At 55.8% G+C, this 20,694-nt stretch overlaps 7 protein-coding genes across 7 annotated transcripts; 3 read left to right on the top strand and 4 right to left on the bottom strand.

Moving 5' to 3' along the window:
- Positions 1-264: 264 nt before the first annotated feature.
- L969DRAFT_591006 (uncharacterized protein) lies at positions 265-2,554 on the bottom strand. The gene is made up of 2 exons (XM_014710690.1): positions 1,945-2,554; positions 265-1,887 (listed from the first exon to the last, which is right to left on the bottom strand). Exons 1-2 carry the CDS (start codon positions 2,157-2,159, stop codon positions 642-644), a joined length of 1,461 nt encoding a protein of 486 aa, XP_014566176.1. The 5' UTR covers positions 2,160-2,554; the 3' UTR covers positions 265-641.
- Positions 2,177-4,312, bottom strand: L969DRAFT_89550 (uncharacterized protein). Its single transcript, XM_014710689.1, has 6 exons — positions 3,438-4,312; positions 3,082-3,389; positions 2,971-3,033; positions 2,871-2,918; positions 2,633-2,813; positions 2,177-2,583 (listed from the first exon to the last, which is right to left on the bottom strand). The coding sequence occupies exons 1-6, from the start codon at positions 4,162-4,164 to the stop codon at positions 2,336-2,338; spliced, it is 1,575 nt and encodes a 524-aa protein (XP_014566175.1). The 5' UTR covers positions 4,165-4,312; the 3' UTR covers positions 2,177-2,335.
- Positions 4,313-4,342: 30 nt separating this feature from the next.
- L969DRAFT_65321 (uncharacterized protein) lies at positions 4,343-6,929 on the top strand. Its single transcript, XM_014710688.1, has 8 exons — positions 4,343-5,047; positions 5,095-5,462; positions 5,517-5,740; positions 5,801-5,938; positions 5,986-6,254; positions 6,311-6,397; positions 6,444-6,577; positions 6,624-6,929. Exons 1-8 carry the CDS (start codon positions 4,477-4,479, stop codon positions 6,846-6,848), a joined length of 2,016 nt encoding a protein of 671 aa, XP_014566174.1. The 5' UTR covers positions 4,343-4,476; the 3' UTR covers positions 6,849-6,929.
- Positions 6,930-6,937: 8 nt separating this feature from the next.
- Positions 6,938-11,083, bottom strand: L969DRAFT_96121 (uncharacterized protein; the record flags this gene model as incomplete). The annotated part of the gene is made up of 5 exons (XM_014710687.1): positions 6,938-7,821; positions 7,878-9,390; positions 9,444-9,673; positions 9,722-9,816; positions 9,867-11,083. The coding sequence occupies 5 exons, from the start codon at positions 11,081-11,083 to the stop codon at positions 6,938-6,940; spliced, it is 3,939 nt and encodes a 1,312-aa protein (XP_014566173.1).
- On the top strand, positions 10,981-13,523 carry L969DRAFT_89546 (uncharacterized protein). The gene is made up of 7 exons (XM_014710686.1): positions 10,981-11,803; positions 11,853-11,932; positions 11,984-12,100; positions 12,158-12,301; positions 12,359-12,479; positions 12,542-12,880; positions 12,936-13,523. The coding sequence occupies exons 1-7, from the start codon at positions 11,429-11,431 to the stop codon at positions 13,098-13,100; spliced, it is 1,341 nt and encodes a 446-aa protein (XP_014566172.1). The 5' UTR covers positions 10,981-11,428; the 3' UTR covers positions 13,101-13,523.
- L969DRAFT_52761 (uncharacterized protein) lies at positions 13,131-16,594 on the bottom strand (the record flags this gene model as incomplete). Its single annotated transcript, XM_014710685.1, has 9 exons — positions 13,131-13,523; positions 13,573-13,896; positions 13,948-15,324; positions 15,381-15,619; positions 15,677-15,733; positions 15,777-15,991; positions 16,045-16,114; positions 16,165-16,237; positions 16,271-16,594. The coding sequence occupies 9 exons, from the start codon at positions 16,592-16,594 to the stop codon at positions 13,131-13,133; spliced, it is 3,072 nt and encodes a 1,023-aa protein (XP_014566171.1).
- Positions 16,595-16,698: 104 nt separating this feature from the next.
- On the top strand, positions 16,699-20,627 carry L969DRAFT_96118 (uncharacterized protein; the record flags this gene model as incomplete). Its single annotated transcript, XM_014710684.1, has 13 exons — positions 16,699-17,239; positions 17,292-17,456; positions 17,518-17,597; positions 17,653-18,549; positions 18,608-18,734; positions 19,037-19,523; positions 19,577-19,659; positions 19,709-19,774; positions 19,827-20,169; positions 20,219-20,328; positions 20,393-20,432; positions 20,484-20,514; positions 20,565-20,627. 13 exons carry the CDS (start codon positions 16,699-16,701, stop codon positions 20,625-20,627), a joined length of 3,033 nt encoding a protein of 1,010 aa, XP_014566170.1.
- Positions 20,628-20,694: the final 67 nt, after the last annotated feature.

The raw sequence follows: 20,694 nt of genomic DNA, 5'->3' as shown, positions 1-20,694 counted from the left end.
ATTTCGCTTATCGAGAGGCCAAGTCCGCGCTCACAGCGCAGCGCAACGCTTCGTAGGGAGATGTCTCTCCTTCATTCGGCAACGATGCATGCAGCTTAGGTTGCCAATTAGCAAGCCGCATAACGCATCTGCCGGCTCTTCGGTCCTGCCACCTTTCCTCTCGTCCGCTCCGAGCTTGTTCTATATCTTCCTCTTGATGAACCACCGACGATCATGAGCCGACCGCCTGCTCATGAGCGATCGATTCGGCGATCGCGCCGATACCTCCTTTCGTCACGATTGAGTGCAAAGGATCATATTCAAGAAGAATGCTTGTGGGAGCAAGGTTGATCAATGCCCTGCACTTGATAATTCCGCGAACTGCGGCCAAGCTCAGAACGTCGAGTTTGCCGAAGTAATCGAGTGCTCGGCACAAGCAAATGAGTGGATGGTCTTGCCTGCCGGCTGCAGCTGCGGACATTGCTTGAGGAGCTCAGATAGGACAGCGCGCAGCCTCCGCGTCCGGCCTTTTGCTCGGATGCGCTGCGCCGGGACAAGAGTGTTCGCTAGTACGAGCCGCCTGAATAGCATAAGATTTGCAGGTCACACTTCAACGATCGCGTCTCATAACAAGGACATGCATTCATCATCAAGAGTCATCTCTAGGCTGCAGGCTTCGTCTTGGGTTTACTCTCACGCGTGAGCAAGCTTGAGAGGCCGAAGCCACCCAGGACGATGCCGGCCAGGTAGAGCACGCCTCTTCTCTCGTCATCGTAAAGCTCCCGTTGCTCTGGCTTGAACGAATCCGCTTTGGCCTCGCCTTCAATCGGCTGGCTGAGGGGCGGCACCTTGATTCCCGTCACTTCCTCGAGTGAGCCGAGTAGCCGTGCCGCTCTCGAGCTGACGTCAGAAGCCACTTCGCTCGCCTTTTCTTTAGTCTGAGCAACGGCGTCGGGCTCGTGATGTCGCACTGAAGGCTCCTTGCTCGCCAAGCCAATGTCTTGCATGACATCCTTCCACAACGATCTGAGGCCGCCTACGTCTTCTCCCCCGGACTCTTTAATTTCCGTCCCGGGCACGGGATCCTCCTTGGATCGACGAGGATTACCCGGTCCGCGCTGAGCGATCTTTGCGCCCGTCGAGGTCGTCGACAGCGTGGAATGGGAAGACGCTTGCGCCTCCTCGCCTCCTGAAGCATGCACAGACAGACCTCCCGCCGAGTGTCGTAGCGATGGATCAGTGACGGCATGCACCTTCTGTGTGTGCAGTACGAAATGCTCGCCGTCTTCCTCTTCTTGACCTTCGGGCGTCGGCTTGTCTGGCATACTGGGAATAAAGGGGCCGACCTCTATAGCAATCGCTTTGCCATGATCGAACCGCGTGTCAGGTAGCTCGGCCAGCTGATGGAAATCTGTCCGCGATTGCTCCGGCACGTCATAGACGACCTGTCTGCCAGCATTAGGCGGCAGGCGCTTGTTGACTTCGTCCCAATCTCTCTGTGATACCTTGAGCATGCCTTCGCCATCTAGGGGAATGTCCTTGGGCGGACTAGACTGTTCGGTCGCAGGTGCCCTGCTTGGCGCAGAGGACGAGACAAAGCGCAGGTTGGGCGTCGACTTGACTGATCGGAGATCTTTGGGCGTTTGCGAGACGAGCTGATTGAGTTGCTTGAGCGTCACTTTGGTGCTTGCAGGTGTGCCAGTACTTGCAGTCGTGCTTGTGCTGATTGCGCCGGTGACGAGATCGACGGTGACACGAGAGGCAGGCGCAAACTCGATTGGGATGACAGGCACAGCGGGCGCAGTCGTCTGTCTGGCTCGCGAAGTCTTGGTCTTGAGGCTCGGCGCTGAGGTGACAGTGGCATCGCTTGCAGTCAATCGCTCGATCAGCTGCGCCTTGTTGCCAGATCTGAGCAATCAAAACAACGATCAGCCTGGCCTGTCCGACGATGGCACAGAGACTCACACAGGTAGTCGCCTTGTTTTGAGTTCATGTTTGAGCTGGACCAGCGTTTGCTTCTCCCAAGACTCTGCTCCTAGCTTGGTTGTAGATGTCGAGAATGAAGAGGCAACACTGCCTTGGGCGCTCGCCGTTCGACTGCGGGCGACTGGACTAGCATTGGAGCTCGTGGCGCTCTGCAAGCGTCTCAGATTGGGCGCCGACAGCTTCTTTCTGAGCATTGCGAGCTTGTTTACGGCTCAGGTTTCGGAGGTGAATCGACGAGAAAAAGACGCGACGGCGTGTGGCGAGTGAGCATCTACAAGGGACACATTTTGGGCGCAACAACAGTCACTGCACGAGCTTACACACAGATCCGGAAGGCTCTACATGCATCCGATGGATCACGAGATGCTGATCAAGTGAAGCCGACGCATCGCTCTTCTGTCGCGGGACTTCTGCTCCCCTTTGCAGTTGATAATGATCCGTTAATCTGCGAGTCGATCTTGCTATCGACGAGCTGAAAAGCCTGATGCTCGCTTGTTGTTCTATCGCTCGAGCGTACCTCGTCGTGCGGTAGGAGACCGAGTCGTTGCTCCGAATCAGCGACATCGTCGATCTCGTCTACTGCCCGGCGGGCCACGATCAGGATGTAAACGAACAAGCCTGCGCATCTGATGAGCTCTAGAGCGTGGTGTGCAATGAAGAGAAGCACCTATGCAGAGCAGGAGACCGATCGTACCTGCCACTTCTTTGAGGCGTCGGCCAGATGCTTCGAGCTCGATCGCCTCCCGAGCGGCATCATCGTCTGGCACATCGTCGCCACTGGCCTGCTGATCGGAATGGTAGGCCGAAAAGTTGCGGATCGTCGAGCCAATCGTCACATGGATGACGAGCTGTTTGCGAAAAGTCATACAGTGAGCTTCGAGCGAGTCATCGTGACCTGCGCGAACCTTTGGCAATGCTAGAGCGGTACATAGTGTGTACGTCTTGAATGACAGCTGCGATAAAACTCCTCAGTGCACATTCGTATCGCTCAAAGGAGGAGCGTACGCATTCCGATGATGCCAGTATCACGTTCATGACGTTGTAAGGGTAGGGTGAAAAGCGAATCAGCTACAGGCCGAAGTCAGCAAACCTGCATGCAAACAGGATCGAACTGACAAAGAGCAGGCGAGGCTTGCGATCTATCGCTCTGACGACCTTCTTGAGCCCAGGCGACTTGTCTAGCAGGCTGAGCATTTGCTGACGAAAGTAATATCGCGACAGCACAAAGACCACGACCGCACCCGAGAGAGCAGCGGTGTAGGAGATGACGAAACCTGTTGGCATGCCGAACGCATAGCCGGACAGGATGATCAGGGTCGAGTAGAGTGGCAGCGGCGGCATGGTAGTGATAAAGATTAGGCCGAAGAGGTAGCAGTACCCCTTGAAACCCAGCGTCTTCAGCCAGGCAGACAAACGATCCAATCCTTTGGGTGCGTCAGCTCGATACTTGGCGTGAACGAAAACATGCTTGCCTGAGAAGACCTCGGTATGCCAGACGAGAACGATGAGAGCAAACGCCAGACTGACGGCTGCCCAGATCATGAGCGGTATCCATGCCTTCAGGCCGGGCGGTATCTCCCAGGCTGACCGGGTGGTGGACTCCATCTGTATGTTCTGAACAGATTCGGGTGGGCCGTAAGCATGGATTTGAGCTCGCGAGGGCAGGCTGACGCCTGCGACGACATGCAGTGGCGGTCTGGGCGCGTTACTGTCTCGTCTGTTCTCTCTGCGAACGTAGTGCTGAGCGGGTGAGGCGGTCTGACTTGCACCGGGCATACTCCTCGAGCGTGCGAGCTCGCGTAGCTGGTCATGCCCATCGACGGGCGAGACAGAGGCTTCGTCCTCCTCGTCGGCTACTGCGATCATCGACTGGGAGTGCCCGTGATTCTTGAGTCCTCTGACGGCTGCATCCTTGAGATGAAACGATCGCCGTCTGGGCTCGCTCTCTCGTATCTTCGCTAGCCTGTGGGAGCCAAGCGAGCTTGGATTGATGGCCTGCTCGTTCGTGAACGCTGAGCGCGACTCGACTGTCGGCGTGACGAGGATGGACACAGGCCCAGAAGCGGTATGAGCGACTGCTGCTGGCTCACCGAGGGGATGTGCAGGCTCATCTTGGGCCAGCGCAGGCAGGTCGGTGTCTAGCTTTGCGAGTCTTGGCAGCGGCGGCGGCGGCGGATTCACACCGTCGGTACCCGTCATGTCAAGCGAGATGTGACAGGCTTTTGGCCGTGTTTGACGCTATGAGTCCGATGCGAAGCTTCCGCAGTGCGACCTTGACATCGCAGTGAGCTAGCGTGATGTCGTGGCAAGGCTAGCGGCGAGGCTGAGCGCTGAGTGGACGACGGGCAGTCCGTCGAGAGAGCGCGTTCGACGTTGACAGCGCTCACCGTCAGAGGTTTTGCGATCTCTTGGCCGGCAGAGAGAGGGCAGGAAGTGATGATGACATAGTCTGCGAGCTCTGACTTGGTGTTGACTTCGATCTGACCTTTGCTTCTGCTCCTTTTGCCCGTCATGGCAGACTACTCGCCTCGACCATCCTCCTCCTCCTCCTCTGCCGCCCATCCTCCTCGTCAGCCACGACAGGTCTCGCCCGATCAGCGTCAGCATCGTCGGGGACCTCACAGGAGAGATGAGCGCAGGCACAGGGAGACCGAGACGGGAGAGCCGAGGCATCATCATGACGATGGCAGACGAACATCAATGTCTGCTCACTCGAACAACGTCAGACACAGGAGCCGGTCACGCTCGCCTGATCAGCACGCATACAAACGCTCTCGACAAGGCTACGACGACATCCCTCGCCAGCGTGCGGCAGGTACACCCGAGGAAGGAGAGCTACCAGAGCCTGTTGAACCCACAGGACCAACAGAGCAGGCACACTCGCCTATGCTGGAGAGACAAGCCACGCCACCGCAGCCGCAGCCGCAGAGTTTTGAAGAGCAAGATCCTGAGCTCGTGCTCGCCGAACGTCGCAGGCAGCGAGCAGCATTGCTGGCTCGCATCGCATCTCTCGATGCGAGCAGTGCCACACCATCTGGGCAGGTGACCCCTAATGGCCCCGTACCGTCTGAAGCAGGCACAGGTGCGCTCATGCACACTCCTGCGTGGCATTGCTTATCGTGCCAGCAGATTCGCCTGTGGCGTCACCCCGAGGGCAAGAGGTGTTCGACCTGGTCAAAGATGAGCAAGACAGCGCGCCCATCGCTCAGACACAGACGCATAATGACGGTCATCAGAGTATCTCTGCTGCGGACTACAACCCCAACGACGACCGAATGCTCGATGATGCACGTCAGCTGAGATTGGAGAGGCAGGGCGTCCAAGGTCATCACGACACAGTCGGTCAGACTGCTGCAGTTGCTGCTCAGCCTGCTGCTGCAGCCCCTGCGCAGGTCATCCAAGTCGTTGCAGACGATGACGATGACGACATGTTTGCCGTCGTGTCAAAGCCCTTAGCCGCGGTCGATGCACCTACAGCTCAGCCGACCTTTATACCCGTCAGCTTCATATACTCCGGGCTACGAGGACACGCTCTAACAAATGGCTCACAGGTCATCGATCGCTCGAACGACCCTTCTGCTGCTCACATTGTGGACAACTTTGACGATCCGGAAGGATACTATCGGGTCATACTAGGCGAATTGCTCGATGACGGTCGCTATCACGTACACGCCAATCTGGGCAAGGGCATGTTCTCCAGTGTCGTCAAAGCAAAAGACCACCAAGCTGATGGTCGCGAGATGGCCATCAAAATCATCCGCAGCCAAGAATCGATGTTCGTTGCTGATTGACGCGCTGCCCAAGTCTCTACTGATGACCAAGCTGATTGCGACAGGTACAAAGCCGGTCAGAAGGAGGCTGGTATATTGCGCAAGCTACAAGAGACTGATCCGCTCGACAAGAAACACATCGTTCGGCTCGATCGCACATTCGAGCATCGTGGTCATCTCTGCCTTGTTTTCGAAAGTCTTAGGTAGGCCATCGCAAGTCTCGCTTGTACTTGCTGACGACCTCTTACAGCATGAATCTTCGCGAGGTCGTCAAGCGATTCGGCAAGGATGTCGGACTCAATTTGCGCGCAGTGCGAGCTTACGCGCACCAAATGCTTCTCGCCCTCAGTCATTTCCGCAAGAGCAATATCATGCACGCCGACATCAAGCCAGACAATATCCTCGTCAACGAGAGCAAGGCTATCCTCAAGATTTGCGATCTCGGCTCGGCGTCCGATACTTCCGAAAACGATATCACACCCTACCTCGTCAGTCGCTTCTACCGCGCGCCAGAGATCAGTCAGTCGATCCTAAGCTTGGCCTCCTGTTGCTAAGCGGAGCCTGCGTATTGACAGTTCTTGGCCTACCATATGATTGCGCTCTAGACATGTGGTCGATCGGTTGCACGCTCTACGAGCTGGCGACAGGCAAGATCCTTTACCGTGCGTATGCGAACCGCTCTTTGGTCGTTGCTCACAATCTGTGCAGCGGGTCGGACGAACAACGATATGCTGAGGCTACACCAGGAGCTACGCGGCAAAATCACTGCCAAGCTCGTCAAGAAGGCTCAATTCGGCCCGATGCACTTTGATGACAATGGCACCTTTCTTTGCGTTGAGAATGTACGGCAAGAACTCGTCATCGCTATCGGGCTTATACGCAGTACAGGATGCGATCAAGACGCTTGTCTTGCCTGCTCAGCCTGTGCATGACCTCAAAAGCCGCATGATGCCAGCAGGAGCAGCGAAGAAACTTCGAGACGACGAGAGGAAAGCAATGACCAACTTTATCGATCTGCTCAATCGCATGCTCGACTTGGACAGCTCCAAGCGCATCACGCCTAAGGAGGCCCTACTTGTGCGTTACCCTGACAGGCGCTTTACGATCAGCTGATTCGTTTGCAGCATCCTTTCCTGAAGTAAGCGGTGAGCAATTTGCAACAGGTTTTGCGATGAACAACAATTGTATTTGTATAACATGCGCTATGTCATCATTGCAACATCTGTGAGCATTCCTGTATCGCCTGCGTCCGTCGTAGCAATCGCTGCCAGTGCGGGAGCGTCCTCTGCGCTGGAGACCGACCTAATAGACGACTCGCGAATCGGTTCATCGATGATCATCTGATCACCATCCAGAGCTGCATCGACGGAGTCTTCAGTGATGGATTCTGCAGGACTGCTTGCTCGTGGCGGAGGCTGCAGCGCGCCGGGTGTGTTTGCAGCCAGTAGCCGAGCATGAGAGGAAGAGCCTAGGAAAGGCAACATGCTCTGCGCGGGCTCCTTCTTCGGAGCAGGCTTCTTGATTTCCTTTTGCAAGCCAACTTTGTCTTTGCGCTTCTTGGGTAGCTGTACCGGTCTGCGAATGCCATTGGGCAAAGCAGGGTTGCTACTTACCGGCGTCGAGATGACTTCCGGCGTGCTAGATCCGGACGCGATCGAGCTTGTTGGTGGAGTCTGCTTCCGTCCGCCTTGTGGAAGCGTGTCATCGCTGAAACTGTTCGTGAAGCTGACTTCCCAGATGGACTCGTCAGAGCTTGACTTGCGCATGCGACGCTTGACATTGTCCTTGGCGAGGGCCTCGATTGAAACCTTTGTGATAGCAGAGTCGCGCGCTTTAAAGGTAGTGACCAGCTCTGCGATCAAGCTTGGCTTGTTCGTCTTGCTCGACGCTTTGCATGCCGCCGCAAAGTCATCCAGCAGTGCCTGGGGAAAGACAAACTTGGTTTTCTTGCTCTTCTTGACAGCTTGCCCAGCGTCGTCATTCTCAGCAGCTTTGCTGTCTGACCTCTTGTGATTGCTTTGAGCAGTTGCGTTGAAATAGGCAGGAATGGTTGGGTATCTAAGCGGGTCGAAGCCCGGCTTGTTGTCTGCGAGACGAACATGATCAGCTGCTCTACATGACACCAATGTCCGTGTGACTTACAGTTAAGGAAGTGCACAGCATGCTGCCTGAACACCGGCAGTGGAGACTCGCCCAGCTCCGTCTCGAAGATCGGTCCGAAGATGACAGGCACCAGAGGGCCGGTCAGCTTGCGTTTCTTGGATTTGATGATCTGCGTCTTCTTTTGCACAGCGCGCTCTTCGCCGGCTTGCTCAGCATCACGATTCGCCTTGCCGCCGTCATTGAGGCGCTCGATCGCAGTTTCGAGATCGTCCTCAAAGCCTTCCATCATCTCGATCTCATCGTCAGAAGCAAGGAAGTCGCCCGAGATGACCGATTCGCCATCGTCATCGGATAGATTGTTGTCTGAGCCAACGTCTTCAACATCCCCGACGTCTTCCTCTTCCCAATCGAGCTCAGAATCGTATTCATAGTTGAGTAGCTCTGGGTCGACAGCGAAAGGATTGCGAGGCCTGATGATCCTACTGCCTTTCGTCCACGAGCCGTGGTAGCCCGGTCGCAGATCTTCGTGGAAGACGAGGAGCTTCTTTGGAATCATCACGCGGTTGTTGAGCATCGCGTACCATTTGCTGCCACCGTCGGTACCGCTCAAATCGCCTTCGGTCAAAGTTTGAATGATCTCCCTGACTGTTATCGAGGGCATCGGCCGAGGATTGCGGTTGAGTTTACGAAACTCTGGGATGTCTTTCGTGAAGTCGTACAGTGCCTCTTCTCGCGTCAAATCAGGCTTCTGCACCAGATCTGCAGGCCCTCTGCCAGGCGCTCTGAAATTGTTGATATTGGCGAGGCTGACGTCGCTCTTGATTTTGAATGTGCGGAAGGTACGCTCAAAGTCTGTTGAGCCCGTCTGGACACTCACGCCTGCGCTTGAGCTTCTCGGCGCTTGGGGAGACGTGCGGATCTGTGCGAAGCGGTTTAGCATCTCGGCTTGTTTTGCCTTTCGCTTGGTCTCTTTGTCGGCCTCGAGTTCCTTTGCACGTTTGGCTGCTTCCCGTTTGGCCTTGCTTTCAAGAGCAGCGGCTTTCTTCTCGGCAGCTGCGAGCTTCTTGGCTTCTGAGGCCTCTCGTCGCTCGCGCTGCTCGATAGTCTCAACTTTCTTCCGCTTCGGCTTTGCATTGGGATCCGCCGGCGTTGCTGGTTCGACTGGCTCGTCACTCCTCGCTGGGCCGAACACGCTGTCAGGATCAGGCTTGATGGCCGAGGCACTGCTGTCGTCCAGCTTTAAATTGCCGACTTCACTTGCAGAAGGCTCTTTGCTCGTTGATGGTTTGCGCGACGCTTTCGCTGTGCTGGCCTTAGAGGCAGGCTTCGCGGCGGCCTTGCCATTGATCGCTGCAGGCTTTTTCTGATTTTCTGGCTTGGGTGCGGCCGTGGCACTCTTCGCAGCCTTGTCGCCTGCTGCCTTCTTTGGTTTGTAAGGGATCGCTTCAAGCGCTTTCGTCGGCTCGTCGTATTCGAGTCGGTAATTACCCAGTAGCGTCTTGCGATCAAGGCCTGGTGCAGTTCCAATGAGCTGCAGTACGTCCGTGTGCGCCTGCTCGAGATAGCCTCAGCATACGAGACAGTGCCAGATTGGCGAGCTCTGACCTTTTGTCTTTCTTCGCGTCGACGTTCGAACGAAGTGCGAAAGCCAGCCGGCCACAAGTCAGAATCATTGACCTCCCAGCGATACAGTGCTAGCGAAGGCGGGATGGACGGCTTCGTGACGGCATCCATGTTACTAGCACGAAGCGTCAACAGGCTCTCTGTCAGGCCATAATTGACTCGTTTCGCATTGAGATCGATCGTGCGCTTGATGAGCTGTAGCGGCACTTTGTCTACTTCAAGGATGTCAGCGCGAGAATGTCGGGTATCACTGGACTTGCCATGTGCTTGTGCAGTATGCTGAGACTCTTCCTCTATGCTCGCGGGCTGGATGATGTCTTTGATGTGCTTTGCGAGCGAGTCGAGAGTTTTTTCTCTGCAGTCAAAGCATGAGTTGCAGCACGTCAATGCAGGCTGGTGACCTACGATTCTTGTACAAGTGCTGCAAGAAGAGGCAAGTGTTTCTCTGGGAATGTTTGGAGCGGCTCTGAACTCTTTTCGAGGTCGTCCTGAATGTCCATCTGAGCTCGGATGACTTCGCGAGTCCGGTCGACGGTGAGCGTCTTTTGCTTGAGCGTCAGCTTCTTGCCCTTGATCTCCACATGGTCGGACAGCACGACGGCAGGCTTCTTCTTGCGAGGTTTGCGGGCTGCTTTTTTCGCAGCCTTGCGTTCTTCCGCCGACGCTTCCAGCTTGCGCTGAAGTTTGTTAGCCTTTGCTTGTTCGTCATCCGAATCTGCCACCGATGACAGACCAGAGTCGTCATCTCCTTCGTCGTCATCATCCTCCTCGTCGTCGTCAACTTCGATTGCAGCTTGCTCGACCGAAGCAGTTGTACCGCTCGTGCTTGCTACTGCAGGCTCAGCGGATCTTTGGCGTGTATCTAACGATGGATTGATTTCTGTGAATCTGCTTGCCATGGAGATTGGGGGGATGCCGAGACCCATCTCTGGCTGGGCAGTGCCTAGAGCGGCTCTGACGCTAGCCTGGGCGCGTTCCACATCGGCTAGATTGTTAGCCATCAGAGCTGAGAATGGTCGCAGAGTTGGTGCTGGGACGTCAGACGCGTTGAGCAAGGACGCCAAGCTGGCGCGGCCGCTGGAACGCGATGGCGAGCTCATGGATGGTGATGTCCTCTCGCGCGACAAGTGAGGCCCGTCATCATCTTGCGAGCTGATCTCGATGATCTGTTGGTCTGGCTGCCCATTGGCATGACCCTGCTTGCCAGCCGACGGTATGGTTGCAAAGGAGCCGACGGTTGTTGAAGGCGTCGAATGCGCAGACGAGGTGCTCGAATACAACGATGCGCTGACCGCGTGCGAGTCGGCGTTCGATCCGTTAAGGGCCTGTCTGCGCAGAGAGGGCGCGGTCGTGCTGGAGCCATTGGACCCCTGAGAAACGTCGCGTCGATGAGAAATTGGCGTTGCCTGCATCTCTCCTTCCAGATCAAGCTCGATCATGTGGCTCTTACTCGAGCCTGGTGTGGCATTGCTGAGACGAGCACTCGATACAGGCGAGCTCGCTCCGTTGACCATTCGGTCGCGTAGAGGCGATACTTGGCCACGCTCCTGAGTGACCTTTGGCGAGCTGATGCTAGTCACAGGTGGATCAAGCATGATGACGTCTGAGCCATCTGATGCCATGCTGTCTGCCGTGATGACGGGATCAATCGTCGCACTGACCAGCCCGAGCTAGTTGAGCAAGTGCTTGATGCCAACGCGACGCGCGAGAGTCCCAGTCGCTTGAAGGCACCTACTTGGCTCGTCAAGAGCACCTTAGCGTGTCCACTGCTGCTCCAGCTCTTCGGCGGAGCTCAGCGGTGAGTCCTATACCAGTTTGAGCAGTCCTGCGGCAGCCAAATCCGTCTTTGCTACCTCGCAATCGGTCGTTCGTCGCTACTTCCGCCGGACAGGAAGAGAATTTGAAAAGCGCTCGTTTGCCGCGTTCTCGCAACTCGAAAAGGACACCTACGCGCCTCACCTGACGAGATGGACCGATTCCTGGTCCGCAAGGATGGCACGGCTTATACACCGCCTGCAAGCAAAGCGGGACCCTCTACGCCTAGCAAGGCATCAGCCAGCGGCTCACAGTCTGCAAGCAAATCGCCCGCAAGGGGGGTGCGCCAATCGGTCTCTCAATCGCCGACAGCGACGAGGAAGCCTTCCAAGAAGGTGACAGCTCCTCAGGGTCCGATGAATGTGGCCATCATAGACAAGTCCAATGGTGCTGTTGAGAGGAAGAGGCCTGTCCTTGCGGCACAGGCACAGCCGTGGGTAGAGAAATACCGTCCAAAGACGATTGACGATATCTCTGCACAAGAGAACACCGTCAGAGTCCTCCGAAAGTCTCTCGAGAACGCCAACGTGTGTCTCACTGCTCGCATGATCGAATGAGCTAACAGAACGCGTCTAGCTGCCGCACATGCTGTTCTATGGACCACCCGGCACAGGCAAGACCTCCACCATCCTGGCTCTAGCAAAGCAGCTCTTCGGGTATGCGTGCAGTCTCCCTCGTGGAGGAATAGTCTGACAGATCTCGCGCAGACCCGAGGCTTTCAGGACGAGAGTGCTCGAATTGAACGCGTCCGACGAACGAGGCATCACTGTCGTGCGCGAGAAGATCAAGAACTTTGCAAAGATCGCCATCTCGCCTGCCGTTGGGTCAGTGTGCTTCGGCCGCATAAACGACACTCGCTGACATTGTCTGAAACCCGTCAGTGACTATCCTTGCCCGCCTTATAAGATCATCATTCTCGATGAAGCCGATTCGATGACGCAAGATGCTCAGTCTGCTCTGCGTAGGATAATGGAGAACTACTCGAAGATCACGCGCTTCTGTCTGATCTGCAACTATGTCACAAGGTCAGCGGGCGAATTGAGCCAGTCGATACATGCTGATTTTGTCGCGCCCGCCCGCAGAATCATCGAGCCTATCACCTCGCGTTGCAGCAAATTTCGCTTCAAGCCGCTCGACACGACGAATACGCAGAAGCGACTCGAATATGTCTGTCAGAAAGAAGAAGTGCAGTGCGGCGAAGAGGTCAGTCGATGTCCTGTGGTCGGTATTCTGCATGCTCACGGGACGATGATCCCGATAATCAGTCCGTACAAGCGCTCATCAGATGCAGCGAAGGAGATCTACGCCGTGCGATTACGTATCTACAATCAGCTTCGCGTCTCTACGGCAAGGATAAGCCAGTAGACCCAGTATCGATCCAAGAAATCGCAGGCGTCGTTCCTGACCCGGTCATCAATAGCCTCGCACGAGATCTGGGTGTTGACGTGCCGGAATCTGCAGCAGAAGCAAAGGCGGGCGAAGACAACGATTTGATGCAAGTTGATCCGAAAAAGCCCAACAAGACGGGCGGCTTTGATGCTGTCAACGCAGCCGTTACTCGCGTTGTCAGACAAGGCTACTCTGCGACGCAGCTTCTCTCGCAGGCAAGTCTTCACTTTGTCAATCACTTGACTGACTCTGACGTTTTATGCTACGCAGCTACACGACGTCTGCATCTTCAATGTCTTGCTATCGAAGAGAGCCAAGTCGGCTATCGCAATGGCGCTCGGAGAAGCAGACAAGTGTCTGACAGACGGTGCGGACGAGCACCTACAGATCCTGAACACTTGCCTGCGCATTCGTGCTGCAGTCTCTCGAGGCTAAAGCTGCGGAGCCCAAATGTATGTTGTAAGCTCATCGTTGCAATACGTCGGTACAACGAGAGCAAAGCTCCTCTTGCTCTTGTCGGGCGAAAAGCCAGCATCTTGGGCATTTGGTGAGTGGCGCGGATTGCACATGGATGCCAACTCCGAGATGCACACTGGACATAATCCAAGCAGGCGCATGCACTGGCTTCATGTCACTCAACGCAGAGACGATGCAAAGGCGCTCGAGATCGCGGAGATGAGCCAGCAGGAAGTCGCGATCTGAGTGGTCCTGCGGGATATCGAGCTGAACAGACGCCTCGACTGAGCTGCCGACATACTTCGCCTGTCTAGCTAATTCTAACTGATAGAGAATCGCATCGCGCAAGGGCATAAGCTTTCCGAGCGTCGCTTTTGCCTCGCCGTCCTGGCATTGTGAGCTCTGCACGAGAGTGTCAGTCCATTGCGGGGCGTGCAAATCATGTACTCACAAGAGAGGGCCAGCCAGTTTGAAACATCGATTCGGACTCGGTGCAGCTTGCAATTTCTTCGACGAGCAGCGGCAGGATCGGCGCAAGCCAAGCACAGTACGACCTGAGGACTTGCTGCAACACATAGACAGTGGCCAATCGACGATGGTCTGACAAGCCATCGCAGTAGAGACTGTCTTTGACAATGTCGAAATAGAATGACGAAAGGGTCTTTGTCGTGAACTGTGTCAACGTAGAGATGGCACGATTGAAAGCAAAGTCATCGTAGGCAAGTCGTATGCTTTCGTCGACCTCCACAAGCTCGTTGAGTACATATCGATCCAGCTGCGACCTCTAGATGAGTAGGTATTCGCAATTTTGCAGGAGAAGACAGACCAAATCCAGCTGGACGTCATCGAAAGCAATGGGCGGATGGGAGCCAAGATTGCCGAGCATGAAGCGCGCGGAGTTGCGCAATCGACGATAATTCTCTGCTATCAGCTGAATGATGTTCTGTCCGATCTGCATGTCCTCTCTGAAGTCGACAGAAGCTATCCAGAGGCGAAGGACATCTACGCCAAAGGGCTGCCAGACTGGACCCTTGGCCGATCTGCCGCCGTTGATGACATCGTTCGGGCTAATGACATTGCCGAGCGACTTGCTCATCTTACGACCTGTCTCGTCAAGTACGAAGCCGTGTGTAACGACACAGCCATAAGGCGCCTGCTGCCTAGTGGCGATCGAAGTGAGCAGGGATGACTGAAACCAGCCGCGATGCTGGTCGCCCCCTTCCAAGACGAGATCTGACACTGGCTCCGATCGACTTCGCAGAGCTAGCGATTCGAGGAAGGACCAGGTGACGCCGCTGTCTAGCCATACGTCAACAGTATCTCTTCCCTGTATAAAGCCTTGATTCTGCATTACAGGCGGCAGAAAGTCCTCGACCGGCCCGTGCCACCAATGATCTGTACCTTTCTCCCGCAAAACGTTGATAGCATGGTCAATCGTCTCGGTCGTCATCATTGTTGTCCCATCTGCTGCTTCGAGTGCGAGGATAGGTACGCCCCAAGGGCGCTGTCGTGAGATGCACCAGCCTTTCCGTCCTGCAACGTATCGCTGCAAGCGCGCTCGACCGCCGGGAGGCACAAAATGCACCCGCTCGAGGCTGTCGAACGCACTTTGCTGTAGCGGCTCGAGATCGATGAACCACTGGCGTGTCGCGCGCGTGATGATGGGCTTCTTTGTTCGCCAGTCGTAAGGATAGCGATGCACGTGGGTGGATGCAGATACGATCGTGCCGTCCGATTGCAGCAGCTGTATGACCATATCATTCCCAGTGGTCAGGACCGGCTTGCCAACGAGCCGCTCTGCCCAGTCTGCACCAATGCGACTTCTCAGAGCTTCACTGTACCGACCAAAGCCATCTACAAGGTTGACTTCCTGACCGTTGCCTGTTGCGTGATAGGCTGAATAAGCCAGGTCGTCTTCGACGCCGTGCGCAGGCGCAGTGTGGACCAGACCAGTGCCCGAGTCAGCGGTGACGTGACTGGCGGGTATGATGGGATATGAAGATGCTGAAGGGGGCATCAAATGATGTCTATAGGTCGTGCCGATCAGGTCCGAGCCTTTGAGCATGCACTGGGGTATCGCCTGCAGATCGGATTTCAAGGCTTCTGACAACGCTACGAGACGAGATTGTGCCACGACATAGGTCTCGTTTGCTACTCTGTCGTGTGCGAGAACGTAAAGCATATCAGGGTTGACTGCCACAGCCTGTCACAGGCCTTGCCAGCTCAGCAACGCAGCTCGCGAGTGTGGACTTGACTGACGAGATTGGCGGGCAGCGTCCATGGCGTCGTCGTCCAAACGAGAACTGCTGCTCGTGCGCTTTGATCTACGGGGAGCTGGTCGAGCACTCGCTGCAGTGCTGGACTGGCCGTGTCGATGTGAAAGCGAGCGTAGACTGCGGTCGATCTATGATCGTCCTTGTACTCTATCTCTGCTTCTGCGAGAGCCGTCTGAGAGGAGGGCGAATAAGGCACAGGTTTGAACGCTTGATAGATCATGCCTGCATGTGCGCATGAGCTGCCTGAGACGAGAACGCTACACACGACGCTCGGGCTACCTTTCGCAAACATGTCGCGAAAGATCTCGAGCTGTCTGATCTCATAGTCATGATCTGCTCGCCAGTCAGTCGCGCGGATTTGCAGAGCATTCGCACGCACCCAGAGTCAGATAGCGGTCGTTCCAGTCGACCATGAGACCGAATTGCTGGAACTGACTCCGCTGAAGCGCAACGCCTTCGTGTGCAGCCTTTCTAGCTTGGGCGCGTACCCTCAGCGCAAAGGTTTGGCGATCTTCGTTGGACTCCGGTGGTCCTATCGCTTTGTGAGCTGCTAGTTCGAGTGGCAGGCCATGGCAGTCCCATCCTGTCACGTAGCTATGCGCGCGCGATCTCAGTGGCTTTGTCCGTATGCTCCGAGCTGGACTGACTTGACACGATAGCCAGTGAGGACTTTGTAGCGCAGTACGATGTCCTTGAGGATCTTATTGAGCGCATGTCCTGCATTCGCGTTCCAGCCGACACCACAAGCTTCGGGCGCGTCTACAGACCTATGTGGAGCGGTCCATTGGCGTAGGGCGGCCCGTCATGTAGCACAAAGAGCGGTCGATCTGTCTGTTGGTCCTATTGCTAGCGAGCGTGCGTCAGGACCAGGACCGCAAGCGACGCTGCTGAGCTCGCCTGCCAACGGTAGAGCGGCGTGCCGGCTCTGTCTCTCAATTCTGCTTGCTTGGACGCAGACGGTGCTCGCAGAGGGAAGCTCGTCTTTGGGAGCAGCAGCGTGCTCGCATATTGCTTCGCTTTGGTCGTCTGGTCTGCTGAAGAGGCATAGCTCCGTCGGGAGGCAGCATACCCGTCTTTTCTGGACGAGGTGCAGGGAGTACAGCAGTCCGCTGCTCGCTTGCTGGGAGGTCGTCGAGCACTGACAGGGTAGAGCCATCGCTGGCATGCCTCTTGCAGCAGTCCACGGCCAGGGTGCATACGCCGCTTGCAGGCAAGTCAGGCAGGTCGACTCGAGCCAAATACCCCGCGCCTGTTGGGCAGGCTGTCTGTCTGTCTGTCCGTCAACTGCGCCAGGCAGGACAATGACGACGGCTGGTCTGCTCGACATCGACATGACCGACGTTCAGCAGCAGAGCACCACGCTGCTCAGTCTACCACCCGAGATTGTGGGCCTCATTGGCTTCTTTGCAGGCCAGGCAGCGCACTTCACTCCGCCGACCGATCTGCTCAACCTCATGCTCGTCTCGAGCGACCTCTTCACTTGCTTGTCACCCAAGCACAACCCCGGACTCTACTCTGACCTGTTCCGAGACCGATTCGACAGTGCAGCTCTCAAGAGACGCACTCATCTCCCGCTCAAGCTCATCTCCCTAGACAGCGACCACGAGCAGCTCAGCGAGGACAGGGCGAAGATCCAAGCGAGACAAGTCGCCGCAGAGTATCAGCATCGTGTCAGGATCCTGCGTAACATGCGCCGCAATACGCTCAAGTATCCCGAGGAGATCCACGACCTCGCGCGAAATGGCGGAAGTGGCACTCATACGCCTGCTCGAGGCATCCTCCTCGACGAAGAAGAGCTGGCCCAAGAGCTCTGGACAGCCTATCTCATGCTGCTCGAGAATGGCAGGCCTCGCCTTGGCTCTCATCCAGCGTTCAGGCTGACTTGTCTCGACAGATGGCAAGAATATCGAGCAACTACGTCGGGCGGGTCAAATCCGCATCTACCTCAATATCTACTATCGGAGCAAGATGCTCAACGCCGCTGTCTTGCCCGGCTATTCTCTCGAGACGGCTGACCGAAGTCTCGCTCTGCACTTGATGTACATGCTCACGACGAACGGTCAGCTTGCAAGATTTCCTGACCCTGCACATGAGCTCATGTGTTCGCATGACGCAAACAGAGGATCTAGAAAACGAGGATCAGGATCGAGCGGACGAAAGGTTCTTTGTACTCAAGCCTTACGTCTTTGCCGCTCACATCGTCAGTCTCGTCGATGCCTTTGAACCAAGGCGCGCAGCTCATCGTGATCACGCAGTTTGATTCAGCGCACGCCAGCTGGGTCGAGCGCATTCTGCCCGCCCGACCCGGATTGTCGAGCAAAGAAATCGACGCATGGTTCCTGGAGCCCAAAGCGCCACACGTGCAGCGCCTCTCCTGCGTGACCCATTACGGCCGCCAAGTCTATCTGGCCAACCCCGTCCTGTCATCTGCAGCATGCCTGTCCTTCTTCATGCGCGTCGAGCGCGATCCCGAGTTCTCTACTCTGGGTCAGATGCCCATGAATGCCGAAGCGTTCGCCGGATTTGGGCAGCGCCAACCTCTGCTGGGAGGTGTCAGACCGATAGCATCTGATCGCGCGCCAAAGACACCTCTGGCGCCGCTCGAGAGCGCAGCGCACGATCTCGACTATCAGCGCCTGCTGAGCTGCTACCATCCTCTCGTCTCGCCTGGCTTGACAGTATCCCAGATCCTGAGCACCGCTTCGGGGTCATGGGAGGGTCGCTTCAGCTATTTCGATTATGACGCCTACAGGGACATGCTAGCAGGCGAGATGCTCAGCCTGTTCGAGGGTCCTTTTGGCTTCCAACCTCAGGTATGGACCCTGCAAGAGATTGCGGTCGAACTGCTCGGCGATGACATCGATTATGGCGGCAAAGGGTCCGTACTGAACGCTGGTCTGACACCCGCAGACGAACAATGGCTCGGCTCACTTGCACCACCTGGCTCACCATCTGGCTTCCACAAGCCTCTCACTCGCACGCAACCTCACATAACCCCTGCTCGCATTCCGCCATATTATCGCATGCTCGACGACAATGAGCCACTTCTCCCCAACAAGCGCTACGAAGTCCTCCTGAGCGGATCTGGTCATTCTGCTTGGGGCCAGTTCACGCTTCAAGGTCGCATTCGCACATGGGATGGTCACTTTTCGGTGCGTTGCCTCTAGCTTCGACCTTTAATGGGACAGGAGCTAATGCATGTTTGGACAGCTCGTCAAGAAGTACACGCCAGACGCAAGGGGCGCATGGCTCTATCGCGGGCAATCGCTAGGCAAAGACTGTCTCGTTGGGCGTTGGCGAGATACTTTCACGAGGGTAGATCAAGTCGGCTATGAAGGTATGCTCTCACACTCGAGCACAGTCCGATTGGCTATTCACACACGGAATTGTCAACAGGCTGTTTTATTATGAGTCGGCGAAGATGACCGTGCGATGATCAGGTCACGAACAGAATTGATGCATCGATTACTATTGCCATGTTCGGGTGATCAGGCTGAAATGTGGAGAGACTTCCCCAACCGCGGCCCTGGGCTGGATTTCGCTGGAATCTCGATGATCATCTAAAGGTCGCCGGGCGGCGATCAAAATTCAGGGATCGCCTACGTCAGTTTTCTATGTGGCGAACGCGGGGGTGGAGAGCCCGTCTCTTTTTCCTTTCGCTATCGAACTCCATCAGCCAGCAGACCAAGATGGCAAGCGTAGCCAACGAGAAGATGACCACACGATCCACCAAGGAGCAGACCTCGGATGATCCCAAGCAGGACTCTGTAGGAACCTCTTCCACCGCCAATGACCCCGATCAGCCCTCCTCGTCGGTCACCGACAGGACAGACAGCGCAGACTCTGGCGCTGGCGAATCGGGCGGCAAGCGCAGCGAGCGTGAGCGCCGAGGTGTTCGTGCGCCTGCCACTTGGATCCACAAGCCCAAGAACTTCTGGACAAAGATTCTTGCGCTCGATATCTGTCCCGATTCTGCCTATGACAAACGATTTGGGCCCGATCGCGGCCCTGTGCCACACCACAGCATTCGCCTAGAGAACGCCTTCATCCTGTTCTGGGGACTCTTCCCCCAGGTCGTTCAGTGGATCTCTTATACGCTCTACCCAGAGTACCAGTGGCCTGTCAAGTCAGTCACACTTTTTCCTTCGTACGGGCATCCTGCTGACGTCTGTCCTTCAGGGTCGCCTACCCATTCTATCTATTGAGCTTTGTCGGCTTCTCGCACACTCTTTTGGGCCGCCTACATTACTACATGGAGAAGTGTACGTCGACCGTACTCGTCAGCAATATAGTGACTCATGTCTTTTGCAGATGGCGTCTTTGACGAGGATGTCAGAGGACGAGACACTGTTGACGATAAGCATGCCGATCATATTGGTATGCTGCCTCTCGTTGCATAGTGCCTGCGCTGACCCGAAGCTTTGATCAGGCAAGAGCATCTTCGCCTATATCCTTCTGCGTGGCTTGGGACCATTCCTTTACGCCTACGACAAGACAGAGATGCCTCTCTCTGGCCTTTCAATGTGGTCATTGCCTAAGATCGCTATCGCCGGTGTCGTGCTAGACTACTTCTTCTATGTCTACCACCGATCATGCCATCAGTCTGACGCAATCTGGTTCATCCACCGATTCCACCACTCCACGAAGCACCCAACGGCCATTCTCAGCATCCAGGCCGAGGAATACCAGGAGCTGTTGGAGGTCATCATCATCCCGACATTGACGCAGATCGCCGTGCCCATGACCTTCTCCGAACTCTGGGTCGCCATCACGTAGGTTCATATATCATCACGAAGATGCCAGTCTGAACCGTTCATTCAGATACCTGCTCTACGTCGAGGCTCTCGGCCATTCCGGTATCCGAGCTGACTGGTCACACCCTCTCACAACACCGTTTTTGCGCCCTTTCAATATGGAGCTTGCTGTCGAGGGTACGTTTTCCCGTTACTTTGCAGTCATGGTCACATCTGATTATGTCACCGCTCCATCGATTAGATCACGACCTCCACCACAGATACGGAAAGTCAGGCCTCTCGTTAGTCTTACACACATACTTGCCTCTACATCCGCTGACCCTCAAAATCAGGTATGGCAAGCAATCTCGCGTCTTCGACACAGTGAGGACCTCATTATCACTTCATGGATCTTGACTGACATGTGCTGACAGCTCTTCAACACGAAGGCTCCTCGCGAGACTACACAGGACTTCGGTCGTTGGTTCAAGAGCTAGATCAAACGCTTCCCACGACTGAATACTCATCATGTTATCCGCCTTGCATGCACTGCCTGCGCACTTG

The sequence above is a fragment of the Mixia osmundae genome (genome assembly GCF_000708205.1).
Source record: "Mixia osmundae IAM 14324 unplaced genomic scaffold scaffold_9, whole genome shotgun sequence".
In the NCBI taxonomy this organism is placed as follows: domain Eukaryota; kingdom Fungi; phylum Basidiomycota; class Mixiomycetes; order Mixiales; family Mixiaceae; genus Mixia; species Mixia osmundae.
Note: the sequence above shows the minus strand (reverse complement) of the source record. Positions and strands in the feature narration are given on the sequence as shown.